This window comes from Lepus europaeus, chromosome 9 (genome assembly GCF_033115175.1).
Source record: "Lepus europaeus isolate LE1 chromosome 9, mLepTim1.pri, whole genome shotgun sequence".
Classification (NCBI taxonomy): Eukaryota; Metazoa; Chordata; class Mammalia; order Lagomorpha; family Leporidae; genus Lepus; species Lepus europaeus.
This window is the reverse complement of record NC_084835.1, coordinates 84,996,685-85,024,057: the sequence shown is the minus strand read 5'-3', so window position 1 is coordinate 85,024,057 and position 27,373 is coordinate 84,996,685. Positions and strand designations below refer to the sequence as shown.

The following is a 27,373-nucleotide window of genomic DNA, read 5'->3' as shown; positions in this document are numbered from 1 at the left end:
ATGAAAAAATAAATGTATAGATGGATAGATATTAGACATCTTACAGGGCAAAATACAGCTAAGTGTCGCAGATAACTGTTAACCACATCAACAACTAATGCTTCCCAACCCTCCTTGGAACTTTAACTTATTTATTCAATAAAAATTCTAAGCTCCTAAAAGTGAGCCAGGCATTGTATCTGGTTTTGACCCTGGGGATTCAATGGTAAGTTTGTGTTTTTTTTAAGATTTATTATTTCTTTGAAATTCAGAGTTATAGGGGGAGAGAGAGAGATCACTCTTCCATCCACTCCCCAAATGGCTGCAATGCTGGGGGCTGGGCCAGGCCAAAGCCTGGCATCAGGAGCTTCTTTCATATCTCCCATGTGGATGCTGGGGCACAAGCACTTGGGCCATCCTCCACTGCTTTCCCAGGCACATTAGCAGGGAGCTGGATTGGAAGTGGAGCAGCCAGGTCTCAAACTGGTGCCCGTATGGGATGCTGGCATGGCAGGCATCAGCTTTACCCTCTACTCTACAATGCCGACCTCAAATGTTCTATTCTTACCTCTTGGTCTAGAAGTATAGATTGTTTAAGTGCATTTGCAAGTTGGACTAAATACTGTGAAAGAGGTAAAAGCAATATCAAGAGGCCTGACCTGGTTGAGGAAAGATTTCCCCAAAGAATCCACGAGAAGGTATAAATCAGGCACGTGAAATCTGGCAAGAAGGGGCTTTCAGCCTATATGAAGGCTGTAGGGTGAGAAGGAGTACACTATTCTGAGAACATAAAGCGAACACAGGAGAGCAAGAGAGAAAGGTCAGCCAAGACCAGGACACGCAGGCCTCATGGATCCTCAGGAATTTACTCTTTGTCTTGGCAGCAAAGGGAGCTATTGCAATGTTCTAAGTAGGGAACTGTGGAGGTTCTGCTTTGGGAAGATCACTGTGGCTATTGAGTAGCAAATGGATTTGAATAAGGGCAAGAAATTGCCCCACTGCTTAATAAGTGCTTACTAACATCACATCAGTCATTTCATATTAAATGAATAACAACTCTACAAGGTGGGAGTGGTATCTCCAATTTATAGATGAAGAAACTGAGGCTCAAATGCTTACCAAGCAGCAGATCCTGAATTTGAACTCAGTTGCCTGCCTCTACACACACGCCCTTTGTGCCCCTCCAGGCTGCCCCTACACTAGAGGACAGCATTGTGGGAGTCTTGCCTTGGCAGCCAGGCAGCCCCTTGGTGTGTATTCAGTGCTGCCACTGTGACTCCCCTCCCTGGACTGCAGCTGAGGTTTCTTTCCAGGACTTCTGCTCAGCAGCACCCCAGTTTTTCTTGTGGGCTCATTCAGCCCCCACCACATTTCCACCCTCAGCTCCCGAATTCTGGAACACGGTCAAACTCTTACTGGACAATCCTGTCAGACCCTGCTCCTGGTGTCGCTGTGGCTCTGCCAGTCTGGCCTGGTCGGCTTTGTTGGGAGTCAAACAGACAAAAGATGTGGTTGAGGGCATCCCTGTTTATCCATTCCAGTTTTAAGTCAGCCCTTTAAGGAGAACTAACTTAGGGTTCTGCCGTGAGCCTGAGATACTGGTGACTTCCTCAGTGCTGGAGACCTAGGAGGGAGGTTGAGAGGACAGGAGTGCTGTAGCCAGGGTGCATACACATTAAATAAGTGATACACTTAATTCCTGAGGCATATTCTTATTTCTTGTACCAGATACTCCTCAGAAGTCTAAGAAGCCTTTACCTGTTGTCCCAGTTTTCCTTGTTGCACTACAGTATACTCATTTGGAACATGTCTTCCATAGCTGCTTTTCAGAATTTTTAAAGGATCTCACTGGGATCTAATCTGCCTCCGAGACCATGCAGCTGTGTGGGGTTCCCTTCACATAATGCAGTGACATTAGGGGAATAGCCATGAGGGGGCTGAAAGTATGAAGGGGGAAGCCTGAGAAAACAATTTCTTCCCGTGACAGATGGCTCTTTCTTCAGATGTACTCAGTTGGAGGAATTTCTGTGAAAGTACTTCGAATAATCAGTTGCATTGATTTGAGATTTTCCTCTGAGTGCTCTAAGCACAAATATGCCAGACCTAAAGTACAAACAGTATTGGGATCAGAAATATAAACATGTTTCTTTGACTTGGGCTTGGTTTGTCTGGGTTTTTTGAAGGCTTGTAGGGGACTTCAAAACTAATGTAGAAGGCAGGAAATAGATTCAGTTTTTATATAATGCTTTTTTCTGGCTATGCTGAACAAAACATCACATAAAAATTTGGAAAATATAAAACTTAAAAATGAAAAGTCCTCTATGGTATTAGTACCTAGACATAACCGTTGTTGATGTATTCTTGGTTGTGTATTTGGTTGCCAGGTGGACAATGGGTGATGGTCCAAAGATTCCCTGTGAGTTCATGAATGGGAAATAGGCCGTGGTCTCCTGGAACAGATGCTGGATGTATTAAATATGTACATTTTTCTGAGTAGAAATTTCTTCAGATTCTCAAAGGAGTTTATAACTCCCTAAAACTTAGGAGCAAGTCTTTGAATGATTTCTGAATCAAAATGGGGCAATGCTGTATGTGCTATTATGGTCTCTCTTTGTCTGATAAGCAATGGAGGGCAGGACTTTTGAGCTTATCCTCCATTCTCACCCAAAGGATTGCTGAAGACCATGTTTACACAGGAGCAGGCCTGCGGATTCAGTCCTGACTCGTGCCTGCTTCCAAAAGTGCCTGTAGCAGAGGAGCAGGAGAATCCCAAGCCTCTGATAAGTCCCACTTGTGTAGGAGCTGACCCTAGAGACTTGTCTCCTTGGAGACACCCCAGGTGACAGTCTCCATGCAGTGTACCTGATGTTCACAGTTGCATGAAGAAGGGGGCCTATGCCTCTGCCCCTTTGGGCAACTGCAGCCCACCAGGCAACTCACTGTGGTATCATATACTAGTAAGGGCATAATGGCGTTAGAGTGTGAAAAAAAGCCTGAATGGCCGGTGCCCCGACTCACTAGGCTAATCCTCCGCCTGCGGCGTGGGGACACTGGGTTCTAGTCCCAGTCGGGGCGCCGGATTCTGTCCCGGTTGCCCCTCTTCCAGGCCAGCTCTCTGCTGTGGCCCAGGAGTGCAGTGGAGGATGGCCCAAGTGCTTGGGCCCTGCACCCCATGGGAGACCAGGAGAAGCACCTGGCTCCTGCCTTTGGATCAGCGTGGTACGCTGGCAGCGGTGGCCACTGGAGGGTGAACCAACGGCAAAGGAAGACCTTTCTCTCTGTCTCTCTCACTGTCCACTCTGCCCGTCAAAAAAAAAAAAAGAAAAGAAAAAAAGCCTGAAGTCCTAAGCCAGCTGTGGGCCTTAGCCGAGTAATGTAACTTCTCTGGGTCTCATGTTCATCACCTGTGAATAAGTAGTTTGAAATCAGTGTTAGTGTAGGATTCACCCTAGCTGTTATATAATACACTGCAATTCTGTGATGCAAAGCCAGGAAGAAAAGTTGAAAACTAAAACTTAATTGACCATGTACCTGCTATAGTTCCCTGCAAGTAGAGGGAAAACTGAACATTTTCTCATTTTCATATATTTCACCCTATTTTGTTCAGTCTGCCTGATATTGTGCCGTTGTATGATTTGTGTTTATGGTGGCTGCTGCCTGTCTTTTGTAATGATGGTCATTAGTAAGACTCACTTTCTACACTGAGCTCTTCATCTTTCAGGCACCACGACAGCATCAACCTCCTAATTCTCACAGTAGCCTGGTGCCAGGAGAGTGCTGTTATCATTAAGCATTTCAGTAACATTTCATGTTTGCTGAGAAGTTCTTGACTGGTTAGACTCTCCAGTCCCAAAATAAAAATTCAACTTACTGATGGTGAAACTATGGCCCACAGAGACCAAATGATTTGGCAGAGCATCCCCTTTTCAGCCTCACTTTCTTGAAAATCTGCAGAGCCTTCTTGCAGGTCTCTCCTTCAAAAGCCCTTGTTATGAATTTATTATAAGCATTCCCAGTGGGAGTACTCAGCCCCTGACCTTCAACCTGTGTCTCCTCCAGCTACTTAGCCATTTGTTCCTTTGCATACCTCATAGGTAGAAAATTTGTCTAAATCAAGAGTCAAGAAATGTTCCTTTAAAGGAACAGAGAGTAAATTGTTTAGGCTCCTATGGGCCTAAGCTGCCTGTCATATCTACTCATTTCCACCATCATAGCAATGAACAGAGCCATCAGCTAGTACTGAAATGCAGTGCATGCCTGTGGGAATAAAATTTCACAAAAACAGATGGCACATGTCCAGTGGGCCAGTTTATTAACCTCTGATGTAAATTACTGTCTCCCCCATCCTCCCTTTACTTCCCAGTTCTCCATCCTTCTACAAACTCTCCACCACCATTCCTTGGTCACCACTGTGTCAGGATCACTGGGGACCTCTTCACTGATGAAGCCTTACTTTACCCCTTGCCATCTTCCCTCCTGCATCGCTCACTGTCGCCCTTTCCTTCTAGCTCTCCTCTCTTGGATTCTAAAGCACCACCCTCTTTTGATTCTGACTTTCCTTTCTGTTCTGGTGCATTACCCACAGGTCCCTGTTACACACTTGTCTCTATATAAATTGTAGTATGTTCAGCTCAAGGAGATAGAATATTAAGCTGACAGTGCCTTTAACAAATAGGAATTAATATTTCTTATGAAACAAGTCTTGAGTTGACAGTTACAGTTGGTTCAAGAGCTCTGACAATGCTAAGCTGTTAGCTCTGGAGTTCTTTTATCCTTTTCCTTTATGTTGGCAAAATGACTACTACAAGCCCACCTAACTGCTCCAAGCTCAAGGCAGAAACAAGAGTTAAAGGCCACCTTTCTCCAGAAGCCTCTTCTTTAGACTTGTGTTTGTGGGTGAATGCCCAGCACAAGTTGCAGAGGTCCTGAGAATGAGTATTTAACGGGGCGTACTGCCTTACCAAACAAAATGGAGGCTGTGTCATGGAGGCGGCAAAGGCATGTGCGTTTGAATAAGAAACCCATGTGTGTGACACAGCCTCCTGCATCCAGCTTCATTCCTCATGCTGTCCCTAGTGCAAGGCACAGTATTTATTCCAGAACAGACAGAAGGACCTAATTAGATAAGACACAAAGGTCAGAAAGAGTGTAGGACCTCCCATAGCCACTGGGCTGCTTTTCTGTCACACTGAGATGAGGCTCACATCCTCACTACCTCTGAAGTACCAGTTCCTCCTTCCATTGTAAATCGATGATTGGTTAAGCCCGAGGGCATTACTACAAGAGTGCTGTCCCCCAGAAGAGTTTCCATAGATTGTTTTGTGCTTATCGCCTTGTTTCCAGCAACATTTTAGTCTTCCTTGAAAGGCTGCTTGGGCAACCTGTTCTCTGGCTGTGGTTGCAAACAGGCCCACAGAGAACCTGCTCCACACAGACGGCACCTACAGAAACATTCATTTCAGCTCCATTGCTGACCTGATCCTGCATCTGCTGCCCTGCCTCCTTCCCTGGTAAAGTGGCAGAGGGGGAACGTGGAGGACAGGGATGCCCAGAAAGACAGAAGCAAGCAGGAGGCCCTTTCCCCTAGGACTCGGGCAGTGCCAATGAAGCTTTCCTGGGAATCCAGTTGATAGCTCCCCAAACTGACAAAGTAGCAACAGATCTTGTGATGGATGCTTTCTAGAGTAAAGAAACTGTTATTGATATGTTCCATAGGAGGAGAAAAGTGTTGGAAATTGAGAGCTGTGTGACCAGATCATCACTGGGCTAGATAGAGATTGCGGTCTCATGGTGATTCTGTCACCTGATATTCTAGGTACTGGTCAGCAGTGTTACTCTCCCTGACTTCTCCCAAACCCTCCCTCCATCCACTTTCTGCCAGTCTTCCATTACTCCCCACCTTACCCTACCCCAAAATAAAGATTGACCATAATCTGGTATGGGGAGAAGCCCTCTTAAGTGAACTGATTACTCCCTAGGAAAAAGCAAACTGTTTCCAGACTGGCTGAAAGAGAAATTCAAATGACAGTGACCCTGAGTTTCTGGCTAGGGCAGAGAAACCACCTAAACGCAGTCCCCCGAAAGCTCCATTCAGAAGAGCTAAATGTGGTAGGAAGGGCTGAGGGGCTGCAAGCTCAGCAGCTGGCTTGGGGTGCCTGAGGCGTAAAAGTCTGGTGCAAAGCAGCAGCCAAGTCAGGCCAGCAGTCATTTCTACTGTAATGACAGTATAGGCTTCCTGTGTCTCAGGAGCTGTGTTTACACGATGTTTAATGTTTATATCAGTATTTGAAATGTATTAAATATTTTTTTCTACAAAGAATTTCAGCTGATTTTCAAAATACAGGTATACAATGATATTAAAATGTATTTCTTGGATAAAATAAATACTGTAACAAATGTTATAATCGCTATTACTGAATACCCCAGACCTTCCAGCTGGGCTCTCACTGAATCCTGAAGAAGGCTGGTAGACGGTAGTTACCCCCGTGTCCACCACTAGATGGCAGTAGCAATCAACATTCCCTAGCAGTTGGCCTTTTCTGGTGACAGAAGAATCTTGTCAGAACACTAATAACTGTAGGCTTCCTGTGACAGGGCCCTGCAGGTGGCAGAAGGGCATTCTGAATGCACACTTTTTCCCTTTGAAAGCACAGAGTATGTAGCCATACAGGAAGCACTAGAAAAAAACTCCAGATAACTGAGTAGGAAAATCAATAAATTAACCTGAGGAGTCCAAGAATTCCTTAGTGTCACATCTGTGAGATTGAGGAAGAGATGGTAGAGAGAAGGAAAAAATTGATATTTTTAGATGAAAGAAATTGACTTCATTGAAATGACAGCTGTTGTCCATTTACTTATTTGAAAGGCGTGCTGAAAAATCACCTGCAGGCTTGAAGCTTTCTTCTCACATATAGTTACTGAAGATGCTATAGCCTTGAATCCTAATTCCCTCAGCTTCTCTTCCTGTCACGCTAATACCCCTCCCACCTCCAGTATTTCATAGATTCAGTATTAGAGTTAATTCTTTTTAAGTGACTGTTATTAGAATTTATTTTTGAACCTAGATTCATAGAGCTTAAATGACATCTTGCAGGTCACCCAGCCAGTGGCAGAACTTGGGCATGAGCTCAGATTGTCCTGCTACATTATACTTCCCCACACATTGCTTCCTAGAGCTGACTGACAGCATAACATGAAGCAACTTGATATAAGCACTGTCACTCTGGCATAAACCAGAAGTTTGTACAGAGTTATTAGCATGTTCCCTGTTTGCCCCATCCTATCAAGACATCACTCCAAGAGGCCCAGGAAAAGAGTTTTGAGAAGTCATCCTATCTACCTAGGGAGTTGAGGGCCAAAGAACACTGGTGAGGCAAGTGCACAGTGTGAGCCATTTACAACTTAGGGCTTGCTCCTAGTACCTCTTGAAAGCATACTAAGCTATTTCTTTGTCTCCACTGTCAGTTTAGATGACTTGTTACTCACATGAAATATTTTTATGTACCCTGTTTATTGGACCTCCCTACTTTCAAAGAATGGTTATAACTATTAGAATAGGTTCATTACATTAAGTGCTCTGGATATATATATATATATATATTCTTTTAAGATGTTCTCATTTGTCCACTAATTTGTTTCAGAAGATAATCTGTGAGCATCAATTTGAAATTTGTGGCAGTGATTGCTTTGCCATCAGTACGGTCAGACTTTTAAGGACCTCCTTTTCCATGATTTTCCCTGTCTCCTCTTCTACCTGTTCCCTTCTACTTCCTTCTCCAGCCAGCTGCCCATGGAGGCATTGTCAAGGCAGAGTAGATGCCTGGCCTGCTTTATCTGGTGAGGCAGAATAAAGGTCAAACTAGAGACTGCTTGCAGACCCCAGAGCCTCTCTACTAGGGTTTTGTAGGTAATTATCCAGAGTATTAATATTTTGGGGGTCTGAAACATGGTAAATAGTGTTCCCAGTGCTTTAATCACAGCCCTTTACCCTCTTTCCAAGTCATCTCCTAACAGCCAGCTTCTTTGTCATTCTAGAAAAATGACTGTGTGATGCCTGAGGATGTGAAGAACTTTTACCTGATGACCAATGGCTTCCACATGACATGGAGTGTGAAGCTGGATGGTGAGTCAGCCTCCTAGCTGGAGGGGACAGCTCTGAGGGCACTTACACCTTGTGAGGCTTTGAATATGGACAGTTTTCATGGGAGCCCTCAAATGCCATGCTGTGTCTGGAAGCCGCGATTATCTCCCAGGGCTAACAGTCACTATCTATCTATGCTTTGCCCACCATCCCCCCATGTCAGAATCTCACTGCTACTGAACTGGAAGCTCAATTCGCAGGCTTCTGGCTGGAATGAGGTGGAGGAAAACATTCATCAGTCACAAAAAGCCCAAGCTCCCTGATATGTAAAGCTTCTGAGGACTCCCAAGTTGTCTCTTTCAGGCCCCTTGGGTTATTGCCACTATCACAAGACCTCAAGGTTCGAATCCCCAAAGCAGAGCCTTTCTTTCTCTCACATCACCTTAGCCCTAGTCACCCACCATACCAGTTCCTAGGCTAGATTTAGCTTTCAGTGTGTGTAGAACAAAAAATTGCCTTTTAGATGTGGGAGCTCACAACCTTGTACCTGTTGGAGATCGCTGGGACTATGTAGGTACGAAAGGTAGCCCTGCACATTTGCATGAAGACTCTTGTAGAATCTTAAAAGCTGGGAAACCCTGAGTCCAGCCCATTCCTGGCAGATCTCCCAGCCTCCAACTTCTCAAAGGTCTTTATTGTCTCCAGCTCCAACCACATCCTCAAATGTGCTTGCCTTGGAAAGCACCTGCACCTCCCCACTGCTCCCTAAGAACACACTGACTTCGATTGCCCAGCACATCCACAAAGCTGACCTCTTCCCCTCCTCTGCCTCCGTACCTGAGCCCCCTTGTTTTGATGATTCCCAAAGCCTATCTCCCTCTGCTGACTAGAGGTCCTTCTTTGAGTTTACCAGGCTTTTAGCTTACAGTCTTTTCCTCCGGTGGCCCAAAGATCTGCCTCATCACCAGCATCAGAGCCCTCCCTTAAGGCCTTTGGGCTCTGGAGCAACACAAGGGGACAAACCAAACTGCCTTGCCCACATCATGGGAACAAGCTAGCTCTTCACCAGCCTGCCTCAGGGAAGGAAAGGTTCATAAATATTTCACTAATAAGTCCCTGTTCATTATTATAATGACTTCTATAATTTAATTTTCCCAGTCCTGGGCTTCTTATCCCCATTGTCATTCCCATTCTTTACTGACTAGCCAGAGTCAGTGACAGAAAAGGCAACACCAATAGTCTCCACTATTTACCTCTTTAGTGGTATTTTCTTCTTAGACATTCCATGGTCTATATACCATCTGTTTCAACCATTTCAGTTTGCTCAGCAGTCTGGTTTCTAAGTCTTTGTGTGCCTTCCTTTGTCAGGCATCCTATAATACAAGGGCTCTGTATAACAGATAAGGAAAAGAGTGCATGTTTTCCTTATGTATACCCTAATCATAGAAGGGTAGAACCAAGCAAGAAGGCTGCTATGTACTCTCCACTGAATAAGGAAAAATGACAGATTTTTCCATCATGACAGCTTATTAAAAAAAAAGTAAAAATGGCCAGCTATATAATCAAAGCCATTTCTCCTTTGAAAAATAAAGCTCTTTCTGCAGAATACTGACTAAACAAAGGGAAGGGGAAACAAAACCATACTTAAGTCCTTTACTCTTCAAATGAAGTCCCTAAGCCCAGATTTCCCAGGTTTTTTTTTTTTAGTACTTCCTTTTAAAATTTTCTTTATTTCAACCTTAATAAATATAGTGGGGCTCTTCATCACTTTTAGCTTCTAGTTCTTTTTTTTTTTTTTTTTTTTCATGAAAGTTTGGTTTTTTGGGGCAGGCAGTAAATGATCGTCGTCTTTCCACCTTCTGTCAGATCCTTCAGCTGATACCAAACAGAAACTGAGCTTAGGTTACTCAAGCAGAAACCCTTGTGATGACCATTGTAACAGGCTGTCACACCATGTAATTCTCCTTTTTAATGTTCTCCTAGATAACATCATTCCACTGGGCAGCATGACAATTAACAGCATCTCAAAACTGACTCAGCTTAACCAGTCTTCCATGTATTCACTTCCTAACGCACCAACTCTGGCAGACCTGGAGGACGATACACATGAAGGTACCTGAAGGAATTTTTCCTCTGAGTTAGAAATCAGCCTTCTTATTTCCCTCTTATAATATTGAGAACCATGGGAGATACTATGGTATTGTGATGTGTTCCACCAAGCATAAAGCCCTTTTTTTTTTTTTTTTTTAAGATTTATTTATTTGATAGGCAGAGGCACAGAGAGAGAGAGAGAGAAGTCTTCCAATCATTGGTTCACTCCCCAAATGGCTGCAAGGGCTGGAACTTGCTGATCTAAAGCTAGGAGCCAGGAGCTTCTTCCAGGTCTCCCATGTGGGTGCAGGGGCCCAAGGGCTTGGACATCTTCTGCTTTCCCAGACCATAACGCAGAGAGCTGGATCGGTGTGAAGCAACCGGGACTCAAACTGGCGCCCATATGGGAGGCTGGCACTGCAGGCAATGGCTTTACCCACTACCTCACAGCGCAGGCCCCAAGCCCATCCTTAATTTCTTAAGACCTGGGAAAAGAGGTAACTGTAATCTATATCAACAAAGTAATTTTTCATGAAGGGATTGAGGGTTTTGTTGTGTTCCTAGTACTTAGTTCAGTACCTGACACATAGTAGGCACTTAACAAATACTTGATGAATGAATAAGTGTTATAGATTAAGCATCAATCAACATTTCAGTATCAAGAGGCAGTCTGAATGTAGCTCCATTCTTCTAGCTCTTTGCTCTTCTCAGTGACTGGTCCGTAAGTCATGACTGCTAAATCCTATAGCAATTGAGTACAAGGACTTCTTCAGTCAGAATTATTTGGCTGCATGTAACAGAGACCCAATTACAATGTCTACACAGTACTTTATTTTTCTCTTAACAAGAAATCTGGAACTAGGCTAATGGAGCTGATAAAGTATTTCTGTGGCTTCCTGCTGTACCAGCCTTTGGGTGTGGTTTTCATCCTCATGGTTGAGGAATACAGCCTTTACTCCAGCCTTCAAGTCTTTGTTCCTGGTAGGGAAAAGAGTAAAAGACACAGACACAAAAACTGGCACTTGACAGGGTCTCTCCCTTTTTATCAGGAAAACAATAGTCATTGGGCAGAACAGAGTCAAAGCAACAAAGGAATCCAGGGAGGTGTTTTTAATTATGCAAGTGCTCCTCAAAAAGGATTGGAGATTAAGAAACCTTAATAGGTATTTACAGTGATGAAAAGCTAAGACAGTTACAAAGAAAGGAAGTTTATTTTGGCGGGTCACAGTCCAAGATAGGGCAGATGCACTTGGTTCAGCTTTCTGGTGAGGCTAGAGGATGGCAGTGCACAGGAAGGATCATAGAGTGAGCAAGGAAGCAGAAGAGATTCTACTTCTATACCCATCCCTCTCACAAGAATTACCTTCAAGGGTAAACCCCCAGTGGTCTCATGGAAGACCCCCTTCTAGACATCATAATTGGATTGTTTCCACCCTTCCTAGTACCATTAACTTACAACTTTGGGTGCTGTATCCTATTCAAACGATAGCAGAAAGAAAGGGAGAATGAATGAATGGTGAGTAGATAACTAGCATTGCCAGTACTGAGGCCTTGGGGGTTCATTGATGTCCCAGCAGAGAGAACTGATATAAGGCTTTCTCCCTGAAGTGGACAAGCAAGTGGAGACTAATACCAGAAGAGTTCAAGGGCAAAGACTGGAACGTGATGGGTCTTCAGAAGAGCCTGTCTGTCATTCAGAGATCTGTGAAATCCCAAGGGTGGGGCAAAAGTTACATTTGCTTCCTATGTGTTTCCTGGAGCTTCTCTAAAAATTAATAGGGGCTGGCGCCACAGCTCACTAGGCTAATCCTCCTCCTGTGGCGCCAGCACACTGGGTTCTAGTCCCAGTTGGGGCGCTGGATTCTGTCCTGATTGCTCCTCTTCCAGTCCAGCTCTCTGCTGTGGCCCGGGAGTGCAGTGGAGGATGGCCCAGGTCCTTGGGCCCTGCACCCGCATGGGAGACCAGGAGGAGGCACGAGGCACCTGGCTTTGGATTGGCGCAGCGCGCTGGCCGCAGCAGCCATTTGGAGGGTGAACCAATAGAAAAAGGAAGACCTTTCTCTCTCTCTCTAACTCTGCCTGTCCAAAAAAAAAAAAAAAGTTAATAGGTAGACTGTCTGCCTTGCCCTTGAGGCTGAACAGTGAAGTAGACTAGATAATAAGAGGGGACTCAATGAGCCCAAGCAGAGGGACTGAGCTGGGTGTAGTGAACACATTGTCCTCTATACCTGTGGGCATACAAACCACATGGCCTTCTGGCACCTGCCAAGTTCATGCTTTTTAGGATAATTCAACAGCTAGACCCAAGTTACATTAGACTTGTATAGAAAAGTTCTGACTCTTCTCAGAGACCTCAGCAGTCAGAGAAAGAGGACAATCAGAAAACACAACAAGAGAAATAAAACTGCTAGAGGACTCAGATGAAAGCCTGAATAAGACAATTCAGAGTTTTCCTAAATAATTCACTAAATAAATTGAAGAGGAATATAAAGATTTTTTAGTCCTGAGTCAGCAGGACAGGTCAAGTGCAAGAAATATCTTAAAGCAAAGATGAATAAATGAAAAAAGAAAGGAATCATGCAATTAAAAAAGATTCTAAATATGAACAAAAGAAAGTTTCAGGGCTGGCATTGTGGCACAGCAGGTAAAGCTGCCACCTCTGACACTGGTATCCCACATGGGTACCTGTTCATGTCTCAGCTGCTCCACTTCCAGTGCAGCTCCCTGCTAATGGCCTGAGACAAGCAGCAGAAGATGGCCCAAGTACTTCTTCCCTATCACCTACATGGGAGACCCAGATGAAGCTCCTGGCTTCAGCCTGGCCCAGCCCTTGCCATTGCAGCCATATGGGGAGTGAACCAACAAATGGAAGATATTGTTCCCTTTCCCTCTTTAAAATAAATATTTAAAAAAAAAAAAAGATTGAAAGGACTCACCTAAACCCAAATTGTACAGAGGAAAAAACACATACCCTAACGTGGAAAAAAAAAATTACAAGCCTCTAGGAACAAAAGATTAATTTGTGAAGGAGTAATATACAAAAGCTAGTAGTAGTAGCATTGTTGTATATCAATAACAAATTACCTAAAAAAAAATCAGAAAAGCAATCTTTTTTTCCCATAGTAACAACAAAAACTTCTAGCAGTAAACTTAACCAAAGAAGTGGAAGAGCTTTATAATGAAAGCTATAAAATATTCATAAAAGAAACTAAAGAAGATATAAAGAAGTGGAAAAACGTCTCGTGTTCATGGGTTAGCAGAATAAGTATTGTTAATACCCAAGTAACGTCCAAAGCATTTTACAAAATTATAATTTCTTTCAAAGCACCATTGATATTTACAGAACTAGAGAAAAATTTGTATAGACCCCAAATAACCAAAGCAATCTTCAGCAATATGTACAAAGCAGGAGGCATTACACTCATGATTGTATACCACAAAGCTAAAATAATTAGAATAGCATGGTATGGGCATAAAACCAAGGAGCTAAATAGAGAGCCTAGAAGTAAACCTGTGCGCTTCAGCCAATTGATGCAAACAGACATTGGAGAGAAGACAGTCTTTTCAATACATGGTGCTGGGAAAACTGGATATCTACATACAGAAGAATGAAATTAGAGGAATCAGTGCTGTGGTGTAGTGGGTAAAGCTGCCACCTGCAATGCTGGCATCCCATATGGGGACCAGTTTGAGTCCTGTCAGCTCCACTTCCCATCCAGCTCCCTGTAATGTATCTGGGAAAGCAGTGGAAGATGGCTCGAGTGCCTGGACCCATGTACCCACATGGGAGACCCTGAAGAAGCTCCTAGCTTCAGCCTGGCCCAGCCCTGGCCATCACAGCCATTTGGGGAGTGAACCAGCAGATGGAAGCTCTCTCTCTACCTATCTTACTCTGCCTTTCAGGTAAATAAATAAATCTTTAAAAAAAAAATGAAATAACCCTATTGCTCACATATACAAAAATTAACTCAAACCAGATTAAAAGCCTAAATGTAGAATAAAATATATTTAGGACATTGGAATAGGCAAGGATCTTTTTAGATCAGATCCCAAAAGCAAAAATAGACAAATGAGATTTTTATCAACCTACAGAGCTTCTACATGGCAAAGAAAACAATGGAGTGAAAAAACAACCTATAGGAGAAAACATTTGCAAGCTATATTTCTGCCCGTGGGAACTAAGATATATAAGGAACACAACTTAATAGCAAAAAAAATCAATTTAAAAATAAACATTAGGGGCAGGCATTTAGCCTACCCCTACAACTACACCTACAACTGATAGAGTACCCGGGCTTGATTTCCAGCCTGAGCCCCTGACTTCAGCTTCCTGCTAATGTAGACCCTGAGAGGCAACAGGGATGGCTGAAGTAACTGGGTCCCTGCCACCCAGGTGGGAGCATTCCCAGCTCAGTCTCTGCCCATCCCCAGCTTTTCAATGCATTTGGGGAGTTAACCAGCAAATGCAAATTCTCTCCGTAGGTCAGTTTGTCTATCTAATATAATATTTTTAAAAATGAGCAATAGCTCTGAACAGAAATTTCTCAAAGGAAGATATACAAATAGCCAATAGGTAGGTGACAAAATGCTCAGCATCACTACTTATCAGGGAAATGCGAATAAAAATCAAGTCCTGGCTGTTCCGTTCCGATCCAGCTCTCTGCTATGGCTTAGGAAAGCAATAGAAGATGGCCCAAGGAACTATCTTGGACCACCCACGTGGAAGACCCAGGAAAAGCTCCTGGCTTCGGATGGGCGCAGCTGCAGCCATCTGGGGAGTGAACCAGCAGGTAGGAGACCTCTGTCTCTGCCTCTCTGTAACTCTGCCTTTCAAATAAATAAATAAATCTTTAAAAAAAAAAAAAGCAACAAAGGAAACAACAGAGTGAAGACATAACCAACAGAATGGGAGAAAATATTTGCAAATTACCCATCTGATAAAGGAATAATATTTAAAATATAAAATAAATTTAAAAAGCTTTAATAGCAAAAAGCAAATAATCCAGTTAAGGAATGGGCAAATAATCTGAATAGACATTTGCATATATTGAACCATCCTTGCATCCCTGGGATGAATCCCATTTGATCATAGTAATCTTTTAATGTGCTGTTGGGTTTGATTTGCTAGTATTTTGTTGAAAGTTTTTTTATCCGTGTTCATCAAGGATATTGGCTTGAACTATTTTCTTTTTGTTGTGTCCATCAGTGATTTTAGCATGCTACTTTGAGCTGGGGGAGGTGTGATGTGGGCAACTCTTTTCCTTGCCATCTTCAGTGTGTCATCTTATTATTCTAAAACCAATCACTGTGATATTTTCCTTAGGTCTTGTGAAGGTGGCCTGGTACACACACAAAACTCTTTAAATTGGTGTTACTACTAAAGTGTGTTACTTAGCTACCATCTTGATCTGCCTCCACCTTGTGATAGTTCTTTTCTCAGACCCAAGCTATGAGCATCCCTCCCCCACCTCCACCCACCCATGGCCTTCATGGCCTCCTGGCTATACTTCGGTTGAAAAAATTTACGTATCAAAAGAACAGAAAACATTAAAATCTCCACTGTAATCAGAGGAATAATTGAATGACATGAGTAAAAATAGGAAATAGAAAGAGAAACTGTTATAATTAAACAATTTAAAGATGAAAGGAATAAAAGATTAATCATTCCATAAATGTGACTGTACAAAGACCATGAATATTGCAACATTCACTGTGGAATAATGATAAAGTGAGTGCCTGTCAGTTGTGGTGAGGAATAGACATCAAGCTGTCACTAAAAAGAATGAATGAGTTATACAACATTACTTATGGGCCTTCCATATAGTATTTTGTATAGAAAGCAAGAATCAGATTATGTGTATAGTATTCCCATTTTTGTACAGCAAACAATCCCAGGAAAAATTGATATTAACCACAGGCCATTCAAATTGGACTAACTTTATGTGGTTCCACTCCCAAGAAGTTCTGTTTGCTTTCCTCCTATCACCTTTTGTCTAGGTTCCTGACACTATCTTGGTACTGGGGAGGCCCAGACAGCCAGCCACAACCATAGATGAGATCCAGTGTATTTAGAGAATAGAATTCATTTGAAAACAGCATTTAAGAATATGTCTGAAATAGGCTTGTCCTTCCTGTCTTCTCACCCTATCAAAGTTGGATGTATGTGTTTAAATTGAGTCTGTTTGAACACTAACTTCTGGGTTTGCAGGCAGTGAGGACCAGCCAGAGAAGCCTCACTTTGATTCTCGCAATGTGATATTTGAGCTGGACTCATGCAATGGGAATGGGAAGGTTTGCCTTGTCTACAAAACTGGGAAACCAGGTAAGAATCCTTTATAAACTTGGTCTTGTAGTTGCTTGTTCACCATCACATAAAAGGCATGATACTTCCCTGTTCTCCTGAGATGCTGGGAGGTCTCTTGAAGGTGTCAAGATTCATAAATCCCCTTTGGTTCTGAGCTTCCCCTCTAGGCAAATTATTAGTGTTTTTAGTCATCTTTTTTTATGAGTTATTGCAATGTAAGTAGGGTAATAAGCAAGTAAAATCTAAAAGAATCATTCTGTTTATAGACTCCACAGCAGATTTATACATCAGGTAAAAATTCAGGAAATTATCTTGGTTTTATATTTCTATGTTCAAGCCAGTTAACAGCAATAAAACCTGAATTACTGAACCTCTGGATCTTGGGTGGGCAATCAAGAGAAAAAAGCTCCAGGCCCTTGAGCAGCAGCCACCAGCTGGTCCACTAACAGCAAGCAGGTCAGGCCTTACCACAGAGACTGAAACTGCAGAGCGGCATAAGGACAAGCCCTCTTCAGGCAGCTGTCTGTCTGGTGAGGAGAGAGGCACCAGAATTTATCTCTAGGGGGAGGAGAAATCATCTACAGCTGGAAGAATCTTTGCCTTTGAACTGTCTCTTGAACTATACTTAGGAATTAGATGGGGATTTTGGAGAGAATTGGTGGGGGAAATGTGGCACCCAACAAGCAAAGGTACAGGTGGGCAAAGGCCATGCCATTGGGAGGTACAACTGATTTGTGAGGAATGACAAACCCAATTCAGTAGGCCACATAGTTCATCTGGAAACTAGGGAAATGAAGGAAAAAGGCCAGTTGCTCGCTGTCATGCAGAACTTTGAAAGACAAGCAAAGAATTTGGGCATAATGTAGAGAACATTGGGGACTCAAAGTTGTTTAGCAGAATGTCACAAACTCAATGGTGGAGGCCATGTAGGGAGAAGTGACAGCTATCTAGACAGCAGATAAACTAGGGTAGGATTGAAGTGGCAAGAATGGAAGGTCAGAGCAGGTGCAAGGCAGGAGCAGGTATGATATGAGCCTGCTTCAGTTCAGTCTGGACATCACACAGAACACAGGGGATTCCCAAGGATGAACTGGTCTGGACTGCACCATGGGAATTCTGGTTCCTGAGAGAGGCCTCTTCAGAAACACCTGAGCCATTCAGAGTTTTCTATCCCCTGGGAAATCTGAGTCTACTGTTCCCAAAGGAAGAAAGGAATGCTCATTCCCACAGAAAGCATCTGCTTAGTGTACTTCCAGATGGTTACAGTCCAGCACAGACATCAACCTGCTGATGAAATTGAGAATTTATAAAATAATGTCAAAGAAAATGGTAAAAGTGGCCACTGGATGGGACCAGCGCTGTGGTACAGTGATTAATACCCTGCAGTGCCGGCATCCCATATGGGCGCAGATTCTAGTCCCGGCTGCTCCACTTCCAATCCAGCTCTCTGCTAGGGCCTGGGAAAGCAGTAGGAGATGGCCCAAAGTCCTTGGGTCCCTGCACCCACATGGGAGACCTAGAAGAAGCTCCTGGCTTCGGATTGGCATAGCTCCGGCCGTTGTGGCCATCTGGGGAGTGAACCATTGGATGGAAGACCTCTCTGTCTAACTGTCTTTCAAATAACTTTAAAAAAAAAAAAAAAAAAAAAAAGGTCACTGGAGAATGGGACTAGAAGGTTAGGAGTGGAAGTAAAGGAACTTTTACTTTTTTTTTTGGACAGGCAGAGTGGATAGTGAGAGAGAGAGAGACAGAGAAAGGTCTTCCTTTTTGCCATTGGTTCACCCTCCAATGGCCGCTGCGGCCTGCACTTCTCGCTGATCCGAAGCCAGGAGCCAGGTGCTTCTCCTGGTCTCCCATGCAGGTGCAGGGCCCAAAGACTTGGGCCATCCTCCACTGCCTTCCCGGGCCATAGCAGAGAGCTGGCCTGGAAGAGGGGCAACCGGGATAGAATCCGGCACCCCAACCGGGACTAGAACCCGGTGTGCCGGCGCTGCAAGGTGGAGGATTAGCCTGTTAAGCCACGGTGCCGGCCTTTACTTTGTATTTTACATTCTTTCTACTACTAGAATTTTTTTTCAGTCATGAATATACACTGAGTTTACAGTTAATAGGGGAAGCAATGTTAAGCTATCCCTCATCGTTCATTGCCTTTGTCTGATTTTTAGCATCAGCCCAAGACACTGAGATCTGGTTCCTGGACAGAGCATTATACTGGCATTTTCTCACTGATACCTTTACCGCCTATTATCGCCTGCTCATCACCCACCTGGGCCTGCCCCAGTGGCAGTATGCCTTCACCAGCTATGGTATCAGCCCTCAGGCCAAGGTAAGGGGTTATCTCAAACTGCAGAATATGCCAAAATCTTTTAAGGAAATGGTTAAATTGCAGATTCTCACCATCTGCATCTGATTAAAGAAATGGAGAGTAGAGCCCAGGAACCTACATTTTCAGTAAGCAGGGCTGGCACTTCCACTGTGGATGGACTGGACAGTATCACTTTATAGTGATTAGTTAATTGGTTCCCAAACTTGACTAATCCTCAGAATCATCTGGAAGGTTTTTATTTTTCTCTAAATTTAATTGGGACACTTCTGTCCAGTTGATTGTTTTGTTGGATTGGCAATACGTGAATGCTCACCAGAAGAGTGGGAAGTATTCCCCTAGCTTCCCAGCTACTTCCCTAGAGGCAGCCACCATGGCCAGTTTCTTTTGTGACCTTCACAAGATACTCTTTACATAGAATATGTATGCATACAAATCTTTGGGTCCTTCATTCTAAATCACAAGTGCAATTGTTCTGTACCTTATTCCTTTTACTTAATTCTTCAATGTCAGTCATGGAGAGCTGTTTTGACCTCCTTGATTGGCTACAGCATATTGCGTTGTATGGGTGTGCATCATTTATATTGCAGGTCTAGGCACCACTTCAAACATTCAGAAGCCAGGTAATACTGATATAAAGCCTAGTTTCAGAACAAGTGTGGATGGAAGAACTATTGACTGGAATGAGCCAGTCTGGGCTCCTTCATAGTGGTTTCTCACAAGGACTAACAGCTCTACCCTACTATCATTCATCTAGTAGGCCTCACTGTCCTCAATGTCAAATAATGACCATGTCCATCTGGTTAAGACTGTGAGGTGGCTGTAGTCAATGAAAGGTCAGTAAATAATGGATGTCCTTTGCCGTCAGCTGCCTAGAAAGCCAGTAGGGCAGAAAAAAACAATATATGCAGCCTCCCTGTGGAAAGGCCTGCACCAGCCTCTGTCATACTTCCCAGAGAAGACTGATGGGGAGTAGCTGGTTAGGGGCCAGAATAGTTAGAAAGACACTGTCCCCTGGTAACTTGGGATCTAGCATCCTAGGCTCAATCTCAATTAGAAGGAAGGAAGGATACTCAGATTCTGAGTTCTCATACTGCATTTGTTTACAGGACTTCATAAAGTAATATGTGTATCTTACCGGGAGCAAGTGTGTACAAGTTGAGTATCCTTTATCTGAAGTGTTTTGAACCAGAAGTATTTCAGAGTTTCTCAGAGTTTAACATATTTGCATAGACTTAAAATTTCTGATTTCACATTAGTGATACTCAACCTGTACTCTGTTCTCTCTGTGCTTCTTGTCCCCAACTTTCTACCCCAACCCCACTAAAGATCACAAAGAATGGCATTCCTGCTTTGAATTTTGACATTGTCTCCCAATTTTGCTCCACAGCAATGGTTCAACATGTATAAACCCATCACCTACAACACAAACCTGCTCACAGAAGAGACTGACTGCTTTGTGAACAAGCTGGATCCCAGTAAAGTGTTTAAAAGCAAGAACAAGATCATAACCCCCAAAAAGAAAGGGCCTGTGCAGCCTACAGGAGGCCAGAAAGGGGCCTCTGGTTCTTCCACCTCTAAATCCTCTTCTGGCTCTGGAAACTCCATCCGGAAATGAGCACTTCACCTCCTCACCACAACGATTTCTGTGCTCAGATGGCCCCAGGCTCACTCTGTATGTGTGGAACTGCAGACCTTCTCCCATTTGAATGAGCAAAACCCTAGGCCTCTTCCCCCCACTGGCATTAGCTAGGAGTTGGAAGGACATACTGAAGTCTCCCCCAGTCCTTCCCTCACCCCTCCTCATTGCAGGTGTGCCATTCCCTGCCTTTCTAAGCTGTGGGGATTTCCAGATCTTTATAAGTGGCCAAATAAAGCTACTGAGAGCTTTCCTGTCTTTCTAAACCCAACCCTCAGTGATTAGAGAAGTTGCCAAAGAAATCCATGGTTTTGACCCATGAAGTGTGATGGCTGCACTGTTCAGTCGGTAGCCACTTGTTATTATATGTGGCTACTTACACTTGCATTACAGTCATGTCCTCTGTTGCATTAGCCACATTTCAAGTACTCATGTGGCTAAAAGAGTCCATAATGGACAGTACAGAGGTAGATTTCCACCATCACAGAAAGCTCTTTTGAACGGCACTATATTAGAATATTTTCATTCTGTTTTTCCTTAGATGAATTCATTTTTATTAGATAATATTGACACCTTACTTCGATGGGCCATGTATTCCTTACATCCTTTATCCCAAAAGTAGCTCACTCTGCTCATTTCCTTTTCCATTTCCCATAAAGTTTGTCTTCCTCAACTGTTTCCTTCTTGCTTCAGTTTTACATTGCAGGGTTGCTCATTTACCAAAATTATCTTAAGTAGAGGTATACTTCTGCTGTACTTTATTCTAGCCACAAAAAATCTCAAAGTAGCTGTGCAGGTTTCCTCATGCTTTTGATGAAACCAGTCACTGTGACAAAAGCTTCTCCTGGTCCTGCCTAATGACAGAGCTGAATTGTGCAGCCCCACGCTGTGTGGTCCCGACATCTTGAAACAGACCATCCTCTGCCTAGAATATGCTGGGATTCCAAGAGTTCCTTTGTAGTTAAATTGCATGTAATCCAGAAATAATTTTTTCTAAGACTCATAGGGATACCCACTAGACTTCTAGCCAGCCTATATATGAAGATAGAAAGTTCATGGAAGATGGAATTAAAAATTTATTTTGGCACAAAAGTTTTTAAATCAATGCATCATTTTCATACTATTTTTTTTTTTTTTCATGACATGTTGAGGATCCCTCATATGCTTGATACTTAAGTCTGAACTTACCTACTACATCTACTGGAACTTCTATAGAGAGGGTTGCTCGGGTTTTCAATTAGGAGTGTCTGTTTCCACACTCCACAGCCCTGGCAGTAGGCTGAAGCAAGGCCTTCTCTCTGCTTCCCAGCAGGGAAATTAAGGCCTATTTGTGACTTGCTCAGCCCCAGGGTCCTTGGTGACTGTTTTTGCACAAAGACCCAGAGTTTGGAGGACAAAGATTTTTGAAGAGTAAGGGCCAAAGGTCCATACCATCTGCACCTTCAATCCTAGCTGGATTGCCCTCTCCTTTCTGACTGCTCTCTACCTCTGTGATGGTCAGGCTCCATTCCTTTGCACTCACTGCTCTTCTCTGCCAGCTCATCCAGTGTTTCTTTTCCATGACCACTGGGAGACTAAAAGCAGTCCCTAGGGTTCACCTGCACTTCTGCTCTGAAACTGTTTTGAGTACTTACGGAGTTTTAGATTTTTTGACTGTTCACTACAGTGATAAATTCATGGAAAACAGCCTTCAATCCTCCTTCCACCCACCACTCTCTACAACCCATAGGGAAACCAAGACAAATAGTTGGCTTTCAGTAATCAGGGTGGACTCCAGCTGGTTACTTTGCCATTTTTGTATAGTGGTCAAAAGTCTGGCAGTATAAAATGAGCTTCCTGTTAATAGCTGATTCAGTTGCTTTAAAAATCTACATGGATCAATTTTGCCAATTCATTTCTAAAGGAAGGTATTTAAAATAGCAATAATTCTTACCCTATCTATCCTCAAACTATTTTCAATTGAGCCTAGTCATTTCAAAATTTTTGTCTTTTTATTTATGACTTAACTACGTCAAAACTTTCCTAACTTAGACATGTTGGCCATTCTAACTTATTTGCTTAGTACTACACTTTCAGCGTTGATAAGTGTAGAATTCATAGAGTGGCAACAAGGGATAGAGAGGCACCAAGTTGTCAAGGACAACAGCTGGAGTTTAGTCTTCATGAAGTATTTTTCTGGCCATAACTGATCAAAGGGAAAACTAGCAGTACCAGGTAAGAAATTCCAACATTTGCTTCTCTAAGATAAGGTTAGCAGGGGACAGAGAAGTCATTTCATCTTCTGATGTGGCAGGTGCACCTGCTTTAGGACTATGGAGCCCTTGTATTACCTCTTAAGTCTGTCGATCCAGTTCTAGATTCCGTGAGTGAAGCAGCAGCAGAACCAGGAGACCAGTGGTGCCCTTCACATCAGTGGCCATCAGAGTCCTCAAAAAGCTGGCAAAAGAAGGGGTTATGAGGAGGAAGGGCTGAAGACCAGCCCTAGAAGGAGAACAGTTAAAGTGGGGCTGGCTATGTAATATGCAGAACCTGGTACAAAATGAAGATGTGAGGCCTCTTGTTTAAGAATCAGGAAAACTATTTAAACTACTGAACTATGTTTTTCCTTTCTTCCAGGGTCTTACTTAGAATGGTGTTTTGTTTTGTTTTGTTTTGTTTTGTTTTGTTTTGTTTTGTTTTGCTACATGACAGTATTTCAAGCAAAAACAATTTCAAGTTATTAGCATGCATTATACTATCCATACTTACATTGTACATTGACAGTTTGGGTCAGTGATGTAGACAATGGTGGCCCTATTACATTTATATTGCCTAAAGATGTCAGCCATCTTAGTTTAAATGTACTCTAATGTTCACAAAACAAAACCTAGTGACATTTTTGAGAACTCAACCCTATCATTAAGTGATGCCTAATTTATAAAAGCATTTAACACATGTAAAATCGCCCAAATTAAATTTGTGTTTCATTAACATTCTTGCCAAAACACTGGAAAAACTGCACGAAACTAGATCAGATGTTGTTTCATGTCTCCATGTGTGCACATCCTGTCAATGTCCACATTCAGCTTACTGATAAGAAGGGACTGAGGAAAAGGCAGGGCTGCCCTGTTTTCCTTGTCTTCTGTTTCTTAGAATACGTTGCCTTCTGTCTTCAAAGCAAGTCTGGTTCAAATGGTAAATAAGCACGGCCCCTTGTTGCTATCAGTACCCCTGCTTGCTCAGTTGTAGACATTTATCTGTACTCACTATGAGTCTGTGAACTCTGTAGCATTGATGGGTCCACTTCATGGGCATCATGAAGGCTAAATAGGGTAGTGGAGAATAGTGGACCACATTGTATAAATCTCCACGCCCACGTGCTCCACAAGCCTGTCAGGCTTCACTTCAAAAACACAAGTTCACAGATGAATAAAGAATTTCAAACCAGTGACAGAAGAGAAGTAAAGCAAACGGAAGGCCTCTGAATGTGGGGTCCTGTGTGACTACATAGGGCACCCAGCCAAGATGCCAGCCTTGGAGAATGAGGGAGGAGTAGGACTTGTCACAAAAAGACTTTGTAACATTGAGGCTAAGTGGGTTAACTGGGGAAAAACCACTCGAGGCTTATGTTCTGAGACTAAAGCCATGGACACAGCAGTGGACTCTACTATGAATCAGCTGCCCAGGAAAGACTACACCAGAGTCACAAAATGGGAACTGTGGAATGTCACATGATGCACAAATAAGACAGCTAAGGCTATGCATACAGCGCCACATCATTGTGCTGCTTGCAGGGAAGTAACCAGGCCAGGGATAGGAATAAAAAGGGGCACTTGGCACAATAACTCATGGAGTCTGCTCTTAAAGCTGTCCTCCCCAAATGTGAACATGCACTGGTGTCATCAGAATCGTGTGTGAAAAGGTATTCAGATTCCTCTCCAGACCTAATCAATCAAAAGTTAGCCCCCTCCTTCCCTCTCTACTTCCTTTTTGCTGTGATCCCTAACTTTGTTTCTAGCCATTACCTTTCTACACAGTCCATCTGGCTCTGCTCTCCTGAACTCATCACTTTCCTCCACCTGTGGTCCAGCTTCCATCTACCTCCCCATCAGAGCTCTGAGCATCCCACAAGGAAGTCCCTCTTGGGGGTTGAATGCTTCACTCCAGTACCACTCCACTAACTTCTGGTCATTTTGACTTTTCTCCTCTATGTCTTCAATGGTGGTTGATGGGGATTTTGTGTGATTATGGGAAGCCATGCTACTGGGTACAGAACTGCATGAACTATTAACAGATTCAACTTAAAACATAATTTTGTGCTAAATCAAGAGCTGCCTCATACTTTAGGAAAGACAGTAGGATACAGACAGCCAAGCAAAATTAACTGAAAAGATTATGAAAATTTTCAATTTAAATGTTTACACAGATTGTGAAAAGACAATTACTCTTTTACAGACAGGAAAGCTTAGTTCAACTCACAGACCATCTCTGTCAGAAAACTCCGCCATGGTAAAATATGTTGCCAATGTTCCAGTGTTTTGGCATCTAAACATTATCTCCCAGACTACCTCCTGCCAATCACTGGCTGTGGCTCAACCTTTTAACAAACAATGCACCTTAATCTATGGTTCTGGAAATGAGAGCTTTTTAAGTACATGTCCAAATGTTCCCTAAAGCACGTAGCACCCAGGCCTTATCCAATGCCCACCATTAGTAAGTGTAGCAAGCAAAATGAATGAGCCCATCAAACTAGATGTGTTCAATATGCAACAACTAGTGTCTCATGGATAAAACCTGTCATGAGCAGGCCTGCCAGGTGATGAGTGAAATGCAACCATCCAGGGACTCACATATTAAAGAGGAACACAAGAAAAGTTTTACTGCAAAATGGATCCAGCTGCTATTGGAGGTATCTGCTCTGCCCCAGAGAGTAACACAATCACAGGGTTGTGCCCACAGATCTGATTGTCCTTGGCTGGGGAGACAGTGCAGCTAGGTGGGATATGTCACAAGAGACACCGAATTCTAGTTTGAAGACCAGAATTCAATTCCCAAAGCGGAGAAAACATAGGTAAACGTGGACACTCAAGGAGTCCTTCAAAAGGTTTGTGAAAAACAGAGTAAAATATTTACGTTCAAAGTTGAATTGATGCATAGTTTTTTAAATAAGACCTGCAATGTCCAGTACAGTAGCCACAAGATCATATTTAAAATTCCATTCCTCAGTCTCTAGCCACACTCCAAGTGTCCAGTAATTGACATGCGTAATGGTTACTGTGTTGGATAGTGCACACAGAGAACACTTGCATCATCTCAGGGGGTTTCATTGGGCAGTCTTGTATTAGACCAGGCATGGGGGTCGGCGCTGTGGCATAGCCAGTAAAGCCGTCGCCTGCAGTGCCGGCCTCCCATGTGGGCACTGGTTTGAGACCCGGCTGTGCCATTTCCAATCCAGCTCTTTGCTATGGCCTGGGAAAGCAGTGGAAGATGGCCCAAATCCTTGGGCCCCTGCACCCACGTGGGAGACCCGGAAAAAGCTCCTGGCTTCAGATCAGCACGGCTCCAGCCGTGGCAGCCAACTGGGGATTGAACTCTCTCACTCTCCCACTCTCTCTCTCTCTTTCTGTGTAACTTTCAAGTAAAATAAATAAATCTATTAAAAAATAAACCCACACATGGCTTTTTTTCACATTACAGTTCCCAGAATAATTCTGCTGAAAAAGGCTTTTTATACTACTCTGTTCAAGAGCACATGGACATTTCCCTACATTTAAGCTGTTTTTTTCTAAGTATCATCATAAGTATCATATATATAAGTATCATAAGTATCATATACAAGTATCATATATCATATATGCCACTTGGGATGGTCAAAGGTTCCCCTGCCCCAAGGCAGCTCAGCCTCTTTACCCCTCTGCATGGTCTCCAGTCTGGAAAGCTCTGAGAAGCAAAGGGGAGTTGCATGTATTCATAACTTCCTGCCCTCCCACAGAGCAGGTGGGCCTGGCTTTGGGATCATCCACTGGCATCAGAAATAATCATTTCTCACAGCACTTGATCATCTGCAAAGCAGTTACCTTGTTCCCCTCACAACTGAAGGACTGACAGAGAATACCCTGGAAACCAAGCAGGGCAGGGACACAAACAGCCCTGAGAATAGTCCTCCTCCACTGTGAGGGAGAAACCTCCCTCAAGCATAAGCTGTGAGAGAGGAACAAATTGCCAAGGCCAAGATTAAGCCTCTGGAAAAGCAGCTTACCTTTACCGTGGCTCCAGCTCACAGCTTGACACTTTGCAGCTTTATTTTGAAAAGGTGGGCATCCTGGGGGGTTGAGATGGAGGTTAAATCACACTTGAATGCCCGATGGCTCCAGGGGCACATCTGCTCCCGCAGCTGGCAGTACATCACAGCCACATGGGCTTTGCGACATGGTACTGACACTACATAATACGAGTTTATTGTGCAACTTACTATCATCAAAATAGCTAGATTTTCCTTTGAAAATGTGATTCCAAATTACCTTGGCCCTAATTACTGTCCTCACAAATCATGTTTTGAGGCCACTTAAAAAGTCAAAGCCCAAGCTATATCCAAAGTAGTTGAATTCAGGTACAAGACAAAATTAAAAATCTGTCAACTTTTTTTTTCATAAACACAGTCCATGAAGTTTAATTTAACACAAGAGTTAGTAAACTGAGAGGTAGATTTAGGAAGGTGTCTAAATTTCAGCAACTTTTACAATTTCAGAACCGTTTTTCTTCCAGAGGGAGAAAGTTATTTGTTCATTTCACCTGCTGACAGGCTACTGGATTAGAACTCCTCTCCTTCCATAGGGACCGTTATTTCTGAGGGTGAGGTGAGCTGTGAATAGATTCCTTCATCCCCTTGACATTTCCAATTTTGTGCCTCATATTCTAAACCAAAAAAGGCTCTGAAATTGATTGAATTATTCTGTAGCCCCATGCCAAGTTCCAGTA

At 43.2% G+C, this 27,373-nt stretch overlaps 1 protein-coding gene across 3 annotated transcripts in view; it reads left to right on the top strand.

Moving 5' to 3' along the window:
* The window catches only part of TPGS2 (tubulin polyglutamylase complex subunit 2), a 90,241-nt gene extending 64,186 nt beyond the window's left edge, over positions 1-26,055 (top strand). For all 3 annotated transcript variants that reach the window (XM_062201578.1, XM_062201579.1, XM_062201580.1), the window contains 5 exons: positions 8,014-8,101; positions 10,043-10,171; positions 16,359-16,472; positions 18,620-18,780; positions 20,168-26,055. In XM_062201578.1, coding sequence (XP_062057562.1) covers positions 8,014-8,101; positions 10,043-10,171; positions 16,359-16,472; positions 18,620-18,780; positions 20,168-20,395 — 720 coding nt within the window. In that variant the 3' untranslated portion in view covers positions 20,396-26,055. The remainder of the gene's footprint in view (positions 1-8,013; positions 8,102-10,042; positions 10,172-16,358; positions 16,473-18,619; positions 18,781-20,167) is intronic.
* The last annotated feature ends 1,318 nt before the right edge of the window (positions 26,056-27,373 follow it).